The following is a 16,316-nucleotide window of genomic DNA, read 5'->3' on the forward strand; positions in this document are numbered from 1 at the left end:
CTTATTTTTAATCTATTTTTGTATATAGTGGCTAACATTTGCAAATCTTTAATTTCCAAATTTATCCTTTCCCACCCCCTTTCCCTGGGTAACCATAAAATTATTTACCATGTCTGAGAGTCTGTTTCTGTTTTGTAGATGAGTTCATAGTGTCTTTCCCCCACCCCCTTTTTTTTAGATTCCCCATATGAGTGATATCATATGGTATTTTTCTTTCTCTTTCTGGCTTACTTCACTTAGAATGACGATCTCTAGGTCCATCCCTGTTGCTGCAAATGGCATTATTTTATTATTTTTTATGGCTGAAAAGCAATCTCTCAAAGTCAGCACCTTTCTTTTTTCTTTATTTAGATTCCACATAAGTGTGATATCATACGGTATTTTTCTAAAAAATAGGTAAAAAACAAATTTCTTCTGTATAGCCCAGGAAACTATATTTGATATCTTGTAATAACCTCTCATGAAAAGAATATGAAAATGAATATATGTATATATATATATATATATATATATATGCATGACTGGGACATTATACTGTACACCAGAGATTGACACACTGTAACTGACTATACGTCAATTAAAAAAAAATACTGATGCCCAGGTCTCACCTGCAGAGAGTCTGACTTTTTGGTTTAGAATGTAGCCTGAGCATTGGAATTTTTTAAGTGTCTGCAGGTACTTCTGTTGTAAAGTCAGCATTGGGAAACACTGTTCAATGAAGGAGTCTGACATCAGTGGTGAAGTCTCAGTTTTAGCCAGAAATTCTTCTACCTCCTGACTGCAAGTTGCAAATGTAGGGGGGGGAAAAGATAAATGGCTGTATAAAAATGATGAACTATTAAAAGTAGGTAGATTAAATTAGCTAAGGAAAATCATAGGACTACAAAAATCAAGTGAAATGATCATTGGAAAGAAATGGGAAATTGTGGTCAGACTTACAAAATGCAGAAGGCCAAAGGAAAAAGAAATGAATATTAACCAAGAGAACGGGAGAGCAGGGCAGAATATTTACCATTCATGAATTTGGCTACCAGAGGATTAAATGAGATAAATCCCAGCGGCGTGGAGAGTCCAAGGGTCAACAGCCCCACTCAGGTACAAATGGGCCCCTTTGGGCCCACAGTCTGGATTCTCTGCCCTCTGAAGGCCAGGGTTCAGAGCAGGGAGTTCTTGCGAGTTCATTTTCTCAGCTGGAGCCTGAGGGTAGAAAGCCCTGCAGTTAACACTCCAGTGTATCTTCAGACTTGTTGCAAAGGGCTCCAATTAACTCTGCGTAGCATTTGCTGATTTTCCCTCCAGCCCCGTTAACTTGCGAAACTGCTGCCCAGAGAGACAGGTCTGGCATTTCTCTTCAAATCCAGGGCTGCTCAGAAAGACCCTTCACAATTTGATTTGAAATTATGTCAAGAGTGAGCAGATTCAAGACTGTGCCCATGTACAGTTTTTCTCTTTCCTTAAGATGCTTCAACATGTAAACTTAATGATCAGCATAATTAATATAGCACCTGGCATAGTGTAGAAATGTAATTGGTACACAGAAGCTATTTTCTCAGTTTTGTTATTGCATTAGATTGTCCTAAACTCTAGGAGTTATATTCCTTTTTCAGATAATAATAATTAATCATATTTATTACTTACTACAGTTTAGCTGATGAACCAAATACTGATAATCTTTCACATGACTCAAATCTAAATTTGTAAAAAAATAAAAAAGAAAGATGCTTGAATTTATAATGCAATTGATAATATAGCTTTTACTACAAAAACTGTTTCAGTCCTCATATACGGTGGACATTAATCTTCTTGTGTCTGAAAAAAAAAAGAGTTCCATACTGGGAATCTCTCATTTGTCTGTCTCTTCCACAGCTAGTAGTAATAACTAGTGATTCTCAATTCTATGGGTCATATGGTGATCTCTGGATTGCTTATAAAAGATAAATTCTTGGGGTCCATGCTTAAGAGCCTATATATGGGGGCTAGGGTTAAGAAATCTGCCTTTACCAAGTGTTCCAGTGGGTTCTCTTACAGACATCCATGGACCACATATTGAAAACCACTGGGGTGAGAGGAGTGGCCAGGTGAGATGGGATGGTTTTCATCTGCAGGGCTTGAATTTATGCCTGCTTTGTTTGGTCTTGCCCCTTGTTCCAACTACATTAGCTTTGTGGGCAGAACAGCACAAGGGCAGCTGAAGAAACAGAGGCAATGTAAGGCGGGCCTCTGACCTTTAGGGGCAGCGCTTCTGAAAATTGCCAGTAAAAGAATGTGAGAATTACATAGGATCTTGGTAAACTGTAGATTTCTGATTCAGTAGGTCTGAGAAGATGGTGAGATTCTGCATTTCTAACCAGCCCTGCTGTCCCTCTCATCCCCTAGGCCATGATACCCACTAGAAAGGCAGAGAGTTCACCGTTTATATATGAAATACAAAATGCCTGTTAAGTTCAGAGAAGAAAGAGACCAGTGCAATTCAACATGTGAAATATAATTGTCATCTCATACTGGAGTCTCATCTCTGTGTATTTAAGTTACATACATTTAATCACACAATTTAGAAGTGAGGAAGGCATGAAAAAAGAGTGGAAAAATCTTTGAAAATAATCTCACTGGCAAAGAATGCAGTCCAGTCCTGAAACTCTCAATATCCGTTAGAAGGAAAGAATGTGTGAATAATTTTAGGGTTTCCCAACAATCGACAAAAAAGGTGAAACATTGTGGGGATGCCTATAAAAAAGAATGAAGAACTCAGAACCTTAGAGAACCATTTATTAGTGAAGAGTTAGAGGTATACACAGAATCAAATGTACAGCACTTTATGGGCCATATAAGGAGTTGTCAAGGGGACTTGGTAAATCATAAGTGATTTTTACCTTATGCCTGACTTTGGAACTTAAACCCAGCCATCAGTCCTTCTGTAAATCTGTAAATAACACGCTACTCTTTATGTATATGTGTGTGTATACGCACATATATACACATATATTATGTATATGTTATATATAATTATTATACGTACCTGAGAAGCCTTTAGATAGATGCTCTTAATAAAAACCTTAATACCATGCAATTTTTTTTTTCTATTCAACTGAGAAATCTTACTCTACAGTTGCTGAAACTACCTGTGAACGCTCTTTGTGCCTCATGCTATTACTGCAATAGACATTAAGCTCCCAGAGGGTGAGTGTCATGTTTTATATTTATTCTAAGTCTTGTTCAGTAACTTGGCACAAGGTAGGCAATCAGTACACTTTTTTTTTAAGGAATGAAGGAATGCAGGAATGGATAAAAAAACCAATGCAGCTTTTTGCTACTAACTCTGGAGTTCACATAGTGTTACTATTGTTTTATCCTGCTGGATTGAGTTTTGAACTACTGCTTCTGATGAGTCTTAGCAGGGCTAATTTTATGAACTAATGTGTAGAACTACCACAACTTATATATATATATTTGAAACTTAATATACATATTCCCAATGGGAGAAAATGTCGTTAAGATAAATAGAATCTAAAGATTAGTTCCAGAACTTAAGACTTCATAATGGAACTCAAGCACTATATATTTGCAATCAAAAATAATGGAAGCCAATACTGCTGCAAAGCTGATAATGTCACAGAGCAGAAAATATTCATTTATTAAAAACAAAAACATGGTCTACTGTGTTCCAGGCTAGTGCTAGATCCTACCTTGGCAATTTGCTTTTTTTCCCCCTAATTTTTAAAATGATAGTAAAATATATATAACAGGCAGCACTTTGTCTAAAGTATAATATTATGTCAAAAAAATGAATGTTTATGGGAAAAAAAAAAGTAGAGATGAGTTTTTCATTTTTAATTAATTTTTCTCCAAAGACAGAGAACCCAAAATAACAGTGACTAGTGAAATTACCTTTTTCTCTCTCTGGCTTGAGGTTCACCATTGGTCAATGTAGGAGTGGATAGTCTCAGTTTCAGGGACCCACACACTTCACCTTTTTGTTATGCTGTCAGTACTTCTCCCTCATGTCCCAGAATGGCTGCTTGAGCACCAGCCATCCAGTCTGCTTTCCATCCAGCAGGAAGGAGGAATGGTTGAAGAAGAATGTGGACTTTCATATTCATGACATATTTTGGAAGTTATTCCTTCACCTTTGGTTACATTCTATGATTAGAACTTAGCCACATGGCTATACCTATCTATAGGAAATGCTGGAAAATGTTGTCCTTATTCAAAGTGACCATGTGCCAAGCTAAAAATATCTTGTTATTTTACTGTAGAAGAAGAGACTATACAATGAGAAGGTATTTAGTGGTCTTTGTCACAATAGGCAAACATTAGAAGTAAATTTTAAAAATTCATTTAGATGGTATTAAAAGATGAATTTTGAGCAAATCGTTGCCATTGTTTATAGTACTTCATAAATTAATATTCCATATTTGTAGTTTATTACAAACTATTTCTTTAAATGTAAATCTTGAAAGAAATTTGTCTGAAAAAATTCACGAGGCAAAAATATGGCCCATGACTTAAATAGTAAAAATAGAAATGATGTAATGTTCCTGCTTAGCTAATGTAAAAGAATTTCATCAGGTAATGCAGTGTTGATGAGTTAATAGCTTTGTCTAACTCTCCTGAATACATAATGAACTCCTTGTACATTGTGAAAGCTTCAGATAGGGATTTTTACAAGTTAACTCATTTTATTTTATGCAGTAAGAATTTGCAGCGCAGGATTTGGATTTCTTTTTGGTAACATTATGTATGATGGTTAAAAATGGTGGTAATATATCAATTTTGCTGAACAGCAATAATCAATTAGGCATGTCAGCAATGCTGTAGTACTGGATATAAATACTTCAAGGTTACCAATCAGATTTGGTAAAGAAATGGAACAGTCACCTCAAGTTTTCTGTTTTCTAACTTTCATGATCATTTTATATTTGTATTGTGTTTGGAACTAATCATAATTTTATATATATATATATATATACACACACACACACACACACACACACACATATACATATACACACACACATATGTAGTGTTGTAGCCAATAACACACATAAACACATATACACTGATAAAGACTCTTATGAATCAGTTGTTTATATAAGGGAATATTATGGACATATATACTCGCTTATTTTGGGGGATAATGATTATACTTTGTATGCAGTAGGTTTTAGTAATAACTTTGACCCTATTAACACATTTTAAAAATATATTTACATTAAGTATTTGCTATAAGTGTACTATTATTCTTAGTAATATTTCTTCAACACATCTTTTTTCTTCTGCCAGAACTGGAGCTTAGGTCTAATGAGAAGAGCAGTGATCTTGGACCCAGGTCCAACCTCAGCTCTGCTGCTGGACTTGCATGACTTTTGCACTCTGCCCAAGAGCAGCGCCCTCTGTACGATGGGACTGCACTATCGGAGGCTTTTCGCAGGGGATGTAGGACACTGATTAATAAGGAATGACTTTCATTTCTCACTTTATTCTTTTTCCTCCGGTCTCCTTGCCTGCCTCCCTGCTGAGTCAAGTCCGATGTTTTCTTGGAGAGTTCTGATGGTTTCAGTGTCAGCTCTTTATGTTAGATAAAGAGTTAACACAGGTGGATGTGGCTTCAGACCAACTATAGAATTAGAATGAAAATTGCAGAGACTATGTGGTTCTTTCCATGAAGGCACTGATTAAAAATTTGACATTAGATATAAGCCTACTGAGAGACTCTTAGCTGGGTAATGCTTTGAGATCAGTTAAAATCACTATTTAAACCATTCTCTAAGACTGGGATTAGACCCTGTATTTAATTTTTAAAATTTTTAAAAAACTGCTTTTCCTATTTGTAAGCGTCAAAATCTGTTTAGTCTTTGATCTGAGATGCTTCCTTATAGAAGTTTTAAACAAGGTCAGAAAGTCTATTTCACAGGAAATTAAAGTAAAATGTTAGCGTTAGAGTTTCCAAAGGATTACGTTATGTTTGGGGTATGAGCATTTTCTGTTCCACCTTTTGGTTAAAATGAAAATTGACTTTCATTTTATAAATCTTATAAATCCTTATTGTTATTTAAAATATGACCCAAACACAACAACAATAAATGCCACCTTTGGCGGTTACTAACAACCAAAGGAGAAGCATCCTGGGTGTGTTCCCCAATCTCTGTGAGACCATTAAATTTTCATGCATATTTAACAAATGTCATTATTCAGTTTCATGAGGTCACCATGTCAAAATGTCTGTGTTAGAACTTTATTTTCCAAGGTTCCTTTAAGTGGACAGAAAGCACGGCATACTGGACCGATTTACTCTCTTCCATCCATCCACTGGGTTGGTTTGCCACTCAGAACTCATCCTGGGATGTAGGACACTTAAAAATTGCATTTCTCACCACTGTAACAGAATCTTGAGCCAGAAAAGTCCCCTTCTCTTCTGTGCTCCTTCCCTTGGCTGATTTTCTTTTAAAAGTGGGTTCTTCCCCTGTGTCTCCAGGTAGCAGCCTCCGCTCTGCCTGTGTGGAATCCCATACCAGATGGCTCTCTTAATAAATGCCTTGCTTTTGCCCACCCTCACCTTCTTGATCCAAATGTGAAATGCCAGGAAATAAATAAGAGCATTGTACTCTGATGAGTTCTCTGGAGCTAGAGGAAAGCCCTGGGGAGGGGAAGCCAGAAACTGCTTTTCTTTTTGCTGGATGGCCCCTAATTACTGGCCAGTAAGTAGAAGACACCGTTTAGACAATATAGAATTTAAAAGTAAAAAAAAAGAGAGGGACAACAAATTCTCTGTATTATTCGGAATGCCTTTGCTAACATGAAAAGACACTTGGATTGCTGGAGTTCGTTTGAAATATTATGCGTGATCTTTGCACGGGGACCACAGACTCTGGACTCAGGGTAGGCGATGGCTGTGTGCAGATTTCACCGCCAGACTCAAAAGTGCAGTGGAAATGAGTGGGTAATGAGAACAGAGCAGCCAGTTCTTTAATTGAATTAAAAGCTGGGTGACATCAATGCAGACACCTGTCCAATTACAGACAGGCCAAGGTGTTTACCATTGCTGTACAAGTGATTCAAAGATGACAGAAATCTTTCCGCCCACAGATTAACATAATGAAGGAGAACAGATTACAGTGGATGCCAGCCAAACACCTTGGTTGGCAGCTGGGGGTGGGGTGGAGGAGTCTGCTCAAGGATGTAAATAGAAACAGAGTCCCTTTTTCTTCTCCAAAATGTGTTGGGCTTTGAAAAGGATGCCATTTTGCCCCATGTCTCAGGCTTGGTTTCCAGGCCGAGCATTTATACTTGTCTACGTTTCATCGGAGGAGTTCATCATAAAATTTCAACATCAAAGCCCTTCTTTTCCTGCTTCTCAGCAGACAGTTTTATTAGAGGCACAAAAGCTTGCACAGCTGGTGTCAACCCCACAATGATTTTCTCTTAGGTTGTTGAGCTTCCTCCAATTATTAATATTTCTCTTCAGCCCCTTTGAAACTTTGAGGTTAGAGCACAGAAAAGAAGGGGTTGGAAATCATCTGTTGGTCAAAAGAAACCATGTCTGTTGCTTTGCTGGCTCCCTGGCAAGGGTGGGGCTGTTACTGAGTCCAGATTCGTTCTGCTTGCCTCCTAAAGGCTAGTAAATCGGGAGACTAGGTGTTAGGGCAAGGAATAACAACTTAATTCAGAAAACCAGCAGACTAAGAAGATGGAAAACTAATATCCCAGAGAACCATTTTCCCCATGTCAGAATTGAGGCTCCTTTTATACTAAAAAGGGGAGAGGGTGTGGTTGGTTGTTGTAAAGTTCTTGGTGTCAGAATGCTTTGTTCTTGCAGCTCTCCAGGTAGTGGGGTCATGATGTGCCTGTAAACTTCCAGCAAAACAAGAGTTATTTTCTACTCTGCAATTGTTTATCTTTATATGAATGGGAAAAGTGTTACACCCTTAAAGGTCAGAGCCTTGAGGATGGGTTATTCTGCATATTTCAGGCTCCAGGCAACATTCTTTTGTAAAAGGTGCAGAACCTGCATGACTAAGCGCAGAGAACGGAGCACAGGGTTAGAGCCAAAGGAACAGATCTAACGTGGAGTCAGATTTCTTCTTCCCTACTATAAGGTGGGAGTGGGCTTCTTTTACAGGGGGGAAGACAGTCTGGTGGACCCAAGAGGATGAAAAGTCTTTATTTTTTGGTCAAACATCTAGTGTCCACCTTTGGTAAACCATTGTAATGACTGCTGGAAAATAGGACAAGTGAAGAGGTTAAAGGACACACCCTCTGCATTCCAGGAGTTCCTCAAATCACTGTGAGGGACTTTTAAAATTGCCAGTCTCCAGGATAAGGCTCTTCCCCTGGGCTGGGTGGAAATCCTCAGAGCACACAGTTTGGAACCATATGCCCCCGGGCCCTTAAACTTCCTCCTGTGATGTGCTGCCTTTCCTTAAATCAGGTTCTTGCTTGGCTCTTCCAGCCTGGGCTTTCTGCACCCGCCAGGGTCCACAGGGCTGCAATTCAAAGGGAATGCACTGACTTGACTTTAAACTCCCTTGGTGTGGCACGTCAGGGTTTCTCAATGTTAAGCATTAATGCAAAATGCATTATCGCTTAGCATGTGAGAGCTCTGGTCCTGCTGGTGCCAATGATTTTAATCCAGATACTAAGGCTCCTGTGTTTCATGGGATACTAACACTTTTAAGACATCAATAATGCTTGCTTTATGCTTATTGAATGTTTTTTCAGCTCACCCTCTTCCATTATCAAAAGAGACTGGCAGGTTTCCTGACATGGTTGGGACCATTTTCTGATTTCACAGAGTTTTGTGGCCAAAAGGGAATTGGAGAGAGGTCATCTGGCCTGAGCAGAGGTAGGAACAGTCTCAAATTCAAAGAGAAAAAAGACTCCTCTGTGATGTCTCCCAGAGAAGGAGGTTTATACCCAAACCAGTCTTAAAAGTTTGCACTGTCAGGAGATACCTCTTTATCTTAAACACCCCAGGTAGCATCAAGGAGACTGCCCCACCCCTCTTACTCCTCTTACTGGGGTTTCTGTGGATACAGAATGTGTGCTTTATTGTTCTCTCTGGGATTCCTTTAGAACTATGTCAGTCGGTATATTTTTCAGTATTCTTTTTAATATGATGCTAAAATGCACTTTCAATGGTCATCCTTTTTTTCCCCTTTGTCTTTAATTAAATGTAGATGTCCTATCTTCTTGCACGGAGAGGTCCGGATCTTATCAATGCCCTGGTCCACCGGGCCTGTAGGCAGGCAGTCGGCTGTATGTATTAACCTGTGTGTTATTGTTGTTAGGGTCCGTCTAGCGCTAATCTTCTCTTAAATCAGAAACTTTGTAAAGATCAGTTCTATTCTGTAGCCCCTTTCACAGAAGCATATAGAAGGAAAGCTGATAAAAAAAACTTCTTGATGATATGTTGTCATAGTCGTACTCCTTTTTTTTTTTCTCTCTGGAGAGTATATAATCTAAGTGTGACTCAGACACTTACAGTGAGGCCATCTGGCCAAGCACTCAATGGTCTAGCGATACAGCCAAGAAAGGCCACCTTGCCTCGTCTTGGAGAGAATATAGTTATTCTTTGGTAATAGCAGAACTTTTTATAAGCATCAACTTTAATCCATCCTGGTAAACCCTCCATACTGTGAAACAAAAGGGATCAACCATGTGTCCCAGATAATGGGATGGCTTTGACAGTCTTCTGATTTAGTGGAGGCCACGTGGTTGACCACCCTCTTCCCCTCCCCCACGCTAATTGTCACCTGACAAGAGGAGAGAGAATGTGAAATCATCCCAGGGCTCTTTTTTTTTTTTTTTTTTTTAATCAGTTAAAGCCATCTTTGTTTTGGTAGGAGGATACTAAAAATCAGACATTTTCCTCTGGATTGTTCTGACCAAAATGAAATTTCCCCTGACCTATTGTGTATTTTAAATCAAAATATACTTACTATCTGACTCTTAAAAAAAAAAGGGTTAATTCTGTTTCAGTTTTCCTTTGTAGTGGAGTGGGGTGGATGACAACATATATTGTCTGACCATTGAAATAGCTTTCCTTTTTACACCTGAGGTTAAGTAAATATGACGATTACTTTAAGAAATTTTCTGTACCGACATATGTTTCAAAGAGATTATTTGAGATGAGCTAAGGTAGTTATTCTCTATTTTTTACCTTTGTATATATGGTTTTATTGAAGTCCAGTCAGTTTACAATGTTGTGTCAATTTCTGGTTTACAGCATAATGCTTCAATCATACATGTACATACATATATTCATTTTCATGTTCTCTTTCACCGTAAGTTACTACAAGATATTAAATATAGTTCCCTGTGCTATACAGTATAAACTTCTTGTTTATCTATTTTATATATAGTAATTAGTATCTGCAAATCTCAAACTCCCAATTTGTCCCTTACCACCCTGGTAAGCATAGGTTTGTTTTCTATGTCTGTGAGTCTGTTTCTGTTTTGTAAATAAGTTCATTGGTCTTTTTTCTTAAGATTCCACATATAAGTGATATCATATGGTATTTTTCTTTCTTTTTCTGGCTTATTTCATTTAGAATGACATTCTCCAGGTCCATCCATGTTGCTGCAAATGGCATTATTTTCACTGCTCTTCTTACTGAAGGAGATAATACCAACCTGTATTTAGGGAAAATTATCCTGATGGTTTGACAAACTTGCTCATAATGCTGTGTCTCTGAGACACAGCATTATGAGCAAGATCTCCACTGGAAATAGGAAAGAGATGCAACCTCAGCTCAGAAAGTACAGCATATTTTTTAGAAGTGTGATTTGCAAGCCATCCAAAGCTTTCTACCTGCGATTCAACATTGGTGAGAGCCAAACATCAGCTTTCTTCTTCTATTTTCTGTTTTCTGTTTTGCCGCTCTCCTTTCTCAGTGTTGATTATTGTTTCACCTGCCTGGAGATGGAAAATGTGAGCACTTTGATAAATAGCCTGAAAGGTGATCTCGTTTCTCTCCAGCATCTTTCTTTAAGAATCTGAGGAGTTTTCTGTGAAACACAATTTGGTTAACTTCTCTACCAAAGCACAAAGCTGAAGAATCTAAGTGTGATGAGAGAAGTATTGCCTGTTTTTCACAGGGGAAGAAATTAGCAAAGGAACTTCATGATACACATAGACACACAAAGTAACTCCTTGAGTGAAGGCGAAAGAGGTTAAATAAGACACCAGAGACCATTCAGTGAATGTGAACTCAGTCTCTGGTTTGACATGATCCTTCCTAAAGTCTCCGTTAATATATTTCTTGTTAAGTAGACAGAACAGTCGCAATTACAACACTTACTTCAGCTATGATTTGGAAATCGTGTCTCAGGATAAGATATTTTGCAAAATAATGGAAAGATTTTTATGTTTCCCAAAGATAATATTATCTGGATATATCACACATCTTCATACTAAAGATCTCAGCACCAACGTGTCTCCAACCCGTGTGTCTTTTTGGACATAATATTCCTGTGCCCCAGCTAGGTCAGGCCAGCCTAGGAGAGGCAGTGCCACCTAGGTTAGGTGATAAACAAAGGAAACTAATCTCATGCCCCAACACATTTTTCTTGCTCCCTCTAGGATTAAAAGTTTCGTTTTCTGGGGGCTGACTCATTTCTTGTTAGTATGGCATTATGCGAGTTAATACATGTGACTCATCTTATTTAGACTTACAGTAGATTTGAGTTTGGCAACGGGAGAGACGTGACAGATGCCAAAGATTTTCAAAGGATAAAATGGCTAGAACCTATCTCAAAAGGATATGTTGGCTTTGAACCTGGAATTTAGTGATCATGACGGAGGCATTAAAACATAAGAAAATGAAGCTTACAAAACAGTTTAGGCTGTCGGGTCTGGATGGGGGCGTGTTGAGAGTGAAATGCTTGTTGAACCTCTGGGTGGGGCACGTGGCCTGCGGTGGAAATGCAGAACCAGAGTGTGGGGGAGAGATGCGAGGTCCGCAGACACAGATGAAAGATGAGGCTTGATGAACTAACAAGGGCAAGTGTTTAGAGGAAGAAAGAAGCCTGAGGACCCAACCTTGTAAAAAAAAAAAAAAAGAAAGAAAGAAAGGAAGGGAGGGAGGGTGAGAGAGAGAAAGAGAGAAAGGAAGGAAGGAAGGAAAGAATTGAAAAAAAAGAAAAGAAAGAAAAAGTAAGGAAGAAGAAGGAGGGAAGGAAGAAAAGAAAGAAAGAAAGCAAAGCAAAGCTATTTAAGGGACTGTGAAAGGAAGAAGAGTCGGTCAAGAAGAGAAAGGAGGACTCAGGAAAATTCAGTGGCAGAAGGAAGCCGAGGGAGGGAGTCCGGTAGGTAGAGGAGGATAAGGGTTGAGGAAGGGTTACTTGGTCTGCTATGTAAGGGATCACTAGTGATCTTTCAGAGATAAAAATCAATATTTAATAGCATAGCACAGGCAGAAGCTAGGTTGTGATAGTATAATACATCCGAGGCTGCCATGGCGCATGCTAGAGCTCTCTCCTTACACGGCTCTGTGTTGAGTATGTTATATTCCCAAACTCATTTACACTTTGAGGTGAATACTAAAATATCCCCAGAATACTGTATTATCCCTTTGAGACCTCTCGTGCAAGACAGGTACTATGATTATCTGTTTACAAGTGAGGAAACTAAGGCACAGAGGTCTGGGCAGTTGCCCAAACCCATATGACATATCAGCGGTAGAACTGGCCTTTGAACCCAGGCAGTCTGGCCTGAGCATCTTTACCCTCGAGCACTACACCACCCCATGGTGAGGATGCCTACGTGATGCTGTGAGCGTTCCTTTAAGACGTTTAGTGCTGAGAAGAATGAGCTCAGAATGTGGGTCATGGTCTGAGAGAGTCAAGAGGAAATGACCATCACAGCAGCAGGAGTGAGGGTGAAGCAGAAAGTTACAACGTGGAGGGGTTTTGATATCAGTAAGAAATGAATTTGGCACAAGGTGGTTACACATGTACGTGTCTTAGTTCATTGACTTGCTGTCGTCTTTGGCCACGAGCTCAGATGATGGTGCCAAGTGCAGTGGAGAAGGTTTGGTAGCCCAGGGGGATGCCTGGGGAGCTGCTAGAATGAAGACTTGCAGGCAGCGCTGGGGACAGACGGCAAGTGGGACACGCCAGAACAGACAGTGGCTGTGGTCTTTGCTTCGTCCTCATCTTTGCTCTCGTAATTTTTTTATTCTTTCTCTTGGGGAAAGGGAATGGGCAAACATATATTAAAATTTGTTCTTGAATGATGCAAGTTGTCACCCACATGAGCACGTTAAAACCATCAAGGCTTCCTCAATAAAGGGATACTGTGAGTAGGACCATCTTTTTATATCAATGATGACAATCTATGTGATTAGGGATAAAAAAACAGCTCAGAAAACTTCTGCAGTGAAAATCAGTGGTAAGCAAAGACACAAATTATGTTTTTGATACGTCTTTAATTCACAGGATTAACTAAATAAAGAGCTGCCCTGATTATAAACACCAGTAAACAAAATGGGTTTTCATGTCTGCAGGCACTTTTAATTGCTGAACAAATCTTACATATCCACAACCAAGTCAGGTGAATTCAACACTTCTTTTGGAATGTTGGAATGCTTCTGTTTTAAGACAGGTGTCTTAATTAAATAAACTAATAATTTTGCGAGTAGAAGTTCAAAAACGTAATTATCCAGTTTGCTAATTGTTCAGCTATGTTGCTTTGCATCTTTGTTAGCTGCAACATGAACAAATAGTCCATAGACGTGTATCCTACCGTTAAAATAATGAAGTCACTCTTGGGAGTAACATTTCCTCGTGTGTGTTAATAGATGTCGCGTAAAAGGGACTCTCTGGTTAAATACGGTTGAGAAATGTGAGGTAAAAGAAAATTAAATGGTTTGGTTTCTGCGGGAGGTCTAGGATACTGGAAGAGGGTGATGTGTGTTTTTACCATCAGATATGCTGTGCTCTGCTTTTCGAACTGTAGGGGGAACCCCCATTTTTATAGGGGAATCAGTGTCCTGGAAGTGCATGTGGGAAAATGCTGCTTGCAGTGGTCTTAACAATAAGTGGGTCTCACAGTTTTTCCTCCCTAGTCACTCTGCTCTGCAGTCAGCACACAGGCAGGAAAATGAAATAAAGAGGCATATGTTACTGTGTTCTCTGTCTCTGCCTCCCTCTCTTACACACACACGCACACACAAAATACTTTTTCTAGCTTCTTGTGGTAAACATGCAAACCTCTTTTGTCCCCCTTTCTTATAGGCATATTGACGGGCCTGCTGCCCTCCAAATGCTACTCAGTCACCCTCGCTGCTTGCACTCTGACTGGCTGTACTGAGAGCTCACAGGCGCTGAACATCTCTACTCCCCAAGAAGGTAAAGTAATTTCAAAGGTCTTGACTTCCACATTGCAGTCATGAATAATAAAATAGGAGAAGAGCTAAATGCTGCAAGGCCATTTGCTAGAAAACCCCAACCTAATTTGATGACAAAGTGCATTGCCAGGCCATAACTGCTCCATTTTTTGGGGAGGGGGGTTGTGCGAAAATGAATCAAACTCCATACCCTTTAATGACATGCATCTTTAATAGCTGTAATGCAGATTAATGGGCTTTTTAATTGCTGTTACATTGTTCATGCAAGAGCCTTGTCATTAATACGAAGCATCTGAAAGATTAATGAAAGCTTCCTCATTTTACTGTGGCTCAGAAGTAAATCTAGAGACAGTCTGACTAAAAAGAATTGATTGTATGGCACAGTATGAAATTGAGAATCAAACGGCTGATTTCCATGGTCTCTTTTAACTGCTAAACACCCACACGGGCAACGATTACTTCCATACGATGGAACCTCCAGATGCCAGTGGAAGCATTATTAACCACCACCCGGTTCCTTCTGACTCAAGTCTCACTTTGTTGTACTTCGAACTTACAAACTGTGGGCATAAATTAATGTTTCTGAAAGCATACGTTAGGAAGGCAGCGAGAAAGAGAACATATCTCAGGGCTCCGAAGCGAAAGCTTTGCTTGAGTGTCAGAACGCATCACTTGGAGAAATAACAGCTCTCAAAACATTTGAAACATCGTGACTTCGCATTCCTCTCTCCTGGATGAGAGGAATTACACGTTCCTTCTACTGCCTCGTTGTAAAGTTATGGAGGAGACTTAAGAGCTTGATCTTTAGGAAAAAAAAAGAGTCTGCCAGTCTCTCTTTTTCAGGATCTGTCCTTCCGCCCTTTCCCAGGTGCTCTTCTCTGCCCCCCCCCTTTGAAATCCTTAAAGCAAGTACCACTTGCACAGAAGATGTGTAAGAGCAGCACAATGGCCCATCTGATGAAACCATGACAGAACAGAGGAGTCCGTAAAACCCTTTCTGTGGCCCTTTGTCCTGTATGCCTTGCACTTGACCTAACCAGATCACGCTCACCTGGATTACACCATCCTTCAGTGGCCCATCTTTGGCATTTTCTCAACGTTCTCTCCATCCAGACTACCGAGACTAGTGGTGTTTTTCTTAGAGGTCTTTGCTTCTGCGGAGGCACGTGTCACCAGCCCCTTTTACAGTTACTTCCACCAACTTCAATACAGTACAAGTCATCCTACATCTCACACATCCTTTGTTCAGGTTTTGCCTGGTACCCTTCAAACCTACTTCCTCGCTATACCCCAGAGGGATTCCTCCTCATCCAGTTCACCGTTTCCTTTCTATTATTTAAGGAATCCCCAATTTCTAGTTTTTCCTTAAGGGTATTACCAGTTTACCAAACGATGGGTATGTTTAGTGTCAATTTCTAAAAGCTTTTTTAGTTCCTGTGACTCCAATTGACTAACCATTATAGGAAATGAACAGGCCCCCTTTATTTAAAAAAAAAAACTCATATACAATGTAGTTTTCATATGTAATTAATTAATTCTGTATTTTCTGGCTATTTCTATGGTTGCGTATGCATTTTTTTATATCGATTATGAACCACTCTCACTGGCATTGCTCATCTTAGATCAAAAGCTCCTCAAGGGTAGGGATTCTGTCTAATTTGCTGTAATAAGCACAGCCCCGAGTAGAGATTATGGGTTAATAATACTTTTGATGAAGTAACGCAAGCATCAGTCAAATGAACTGGTGTTAAATACTCCCCATCCATCACTGATGCAAATTCTCATAAATTCGGGACAGTTATTTAGCACTGTTCCTAAAGCAATTACTGACAAGCTGCCCACGAATCAGGAACATTTCCATGCATGAGATTTCAGGTTTATTCCATGATTTATTGGTTTGGGTCTGAAAAGTTTGAATTAGAAAAGTAAACTAAAATTAGACTCTATAAATCTTTTTTTTCTCCTCCCCCA

At 39.3% G+C, this 16,316-nt stretch overlaps 1 protein-coding gene across 1 annotated transcript in view; it reads left to right on the top strand.

Moving 5' to 3' along the window:
* Positions 1–16,316, top strand: part of LOC105100345 (usherin) — a 370,866-nt gene that overhangs the window by 19,833 nt on the left and 334,717 nt on the right. Inside the window, exon 8 of the mRNA XM_064477011.1 lies at positions 14,233–14,346. Coding sequence (XP_064333081.1) covers positions 14,233–14,346 — 114 coding nt within the window. The remainder of the gene's footprint in view (positions 1–14,232; positions 14,347–16,316) is intronic.

The sequence above is a fragment of the Camelus dromedarius genome, chromosome 21 (assembly GCF_036321535.1).
Source record: "Camelus dromedarius isolate mCamDro1 chromosome 21, mCamDro1.pat, whole genome shotgun sequence".
In the NCBI taxonomy this organism is placed as follows: Eukaryota; Metazoa; Chordata; class Mammalia; order Artiodactyla; family Camelidae; genus Camelus; species Camelus dromedarius.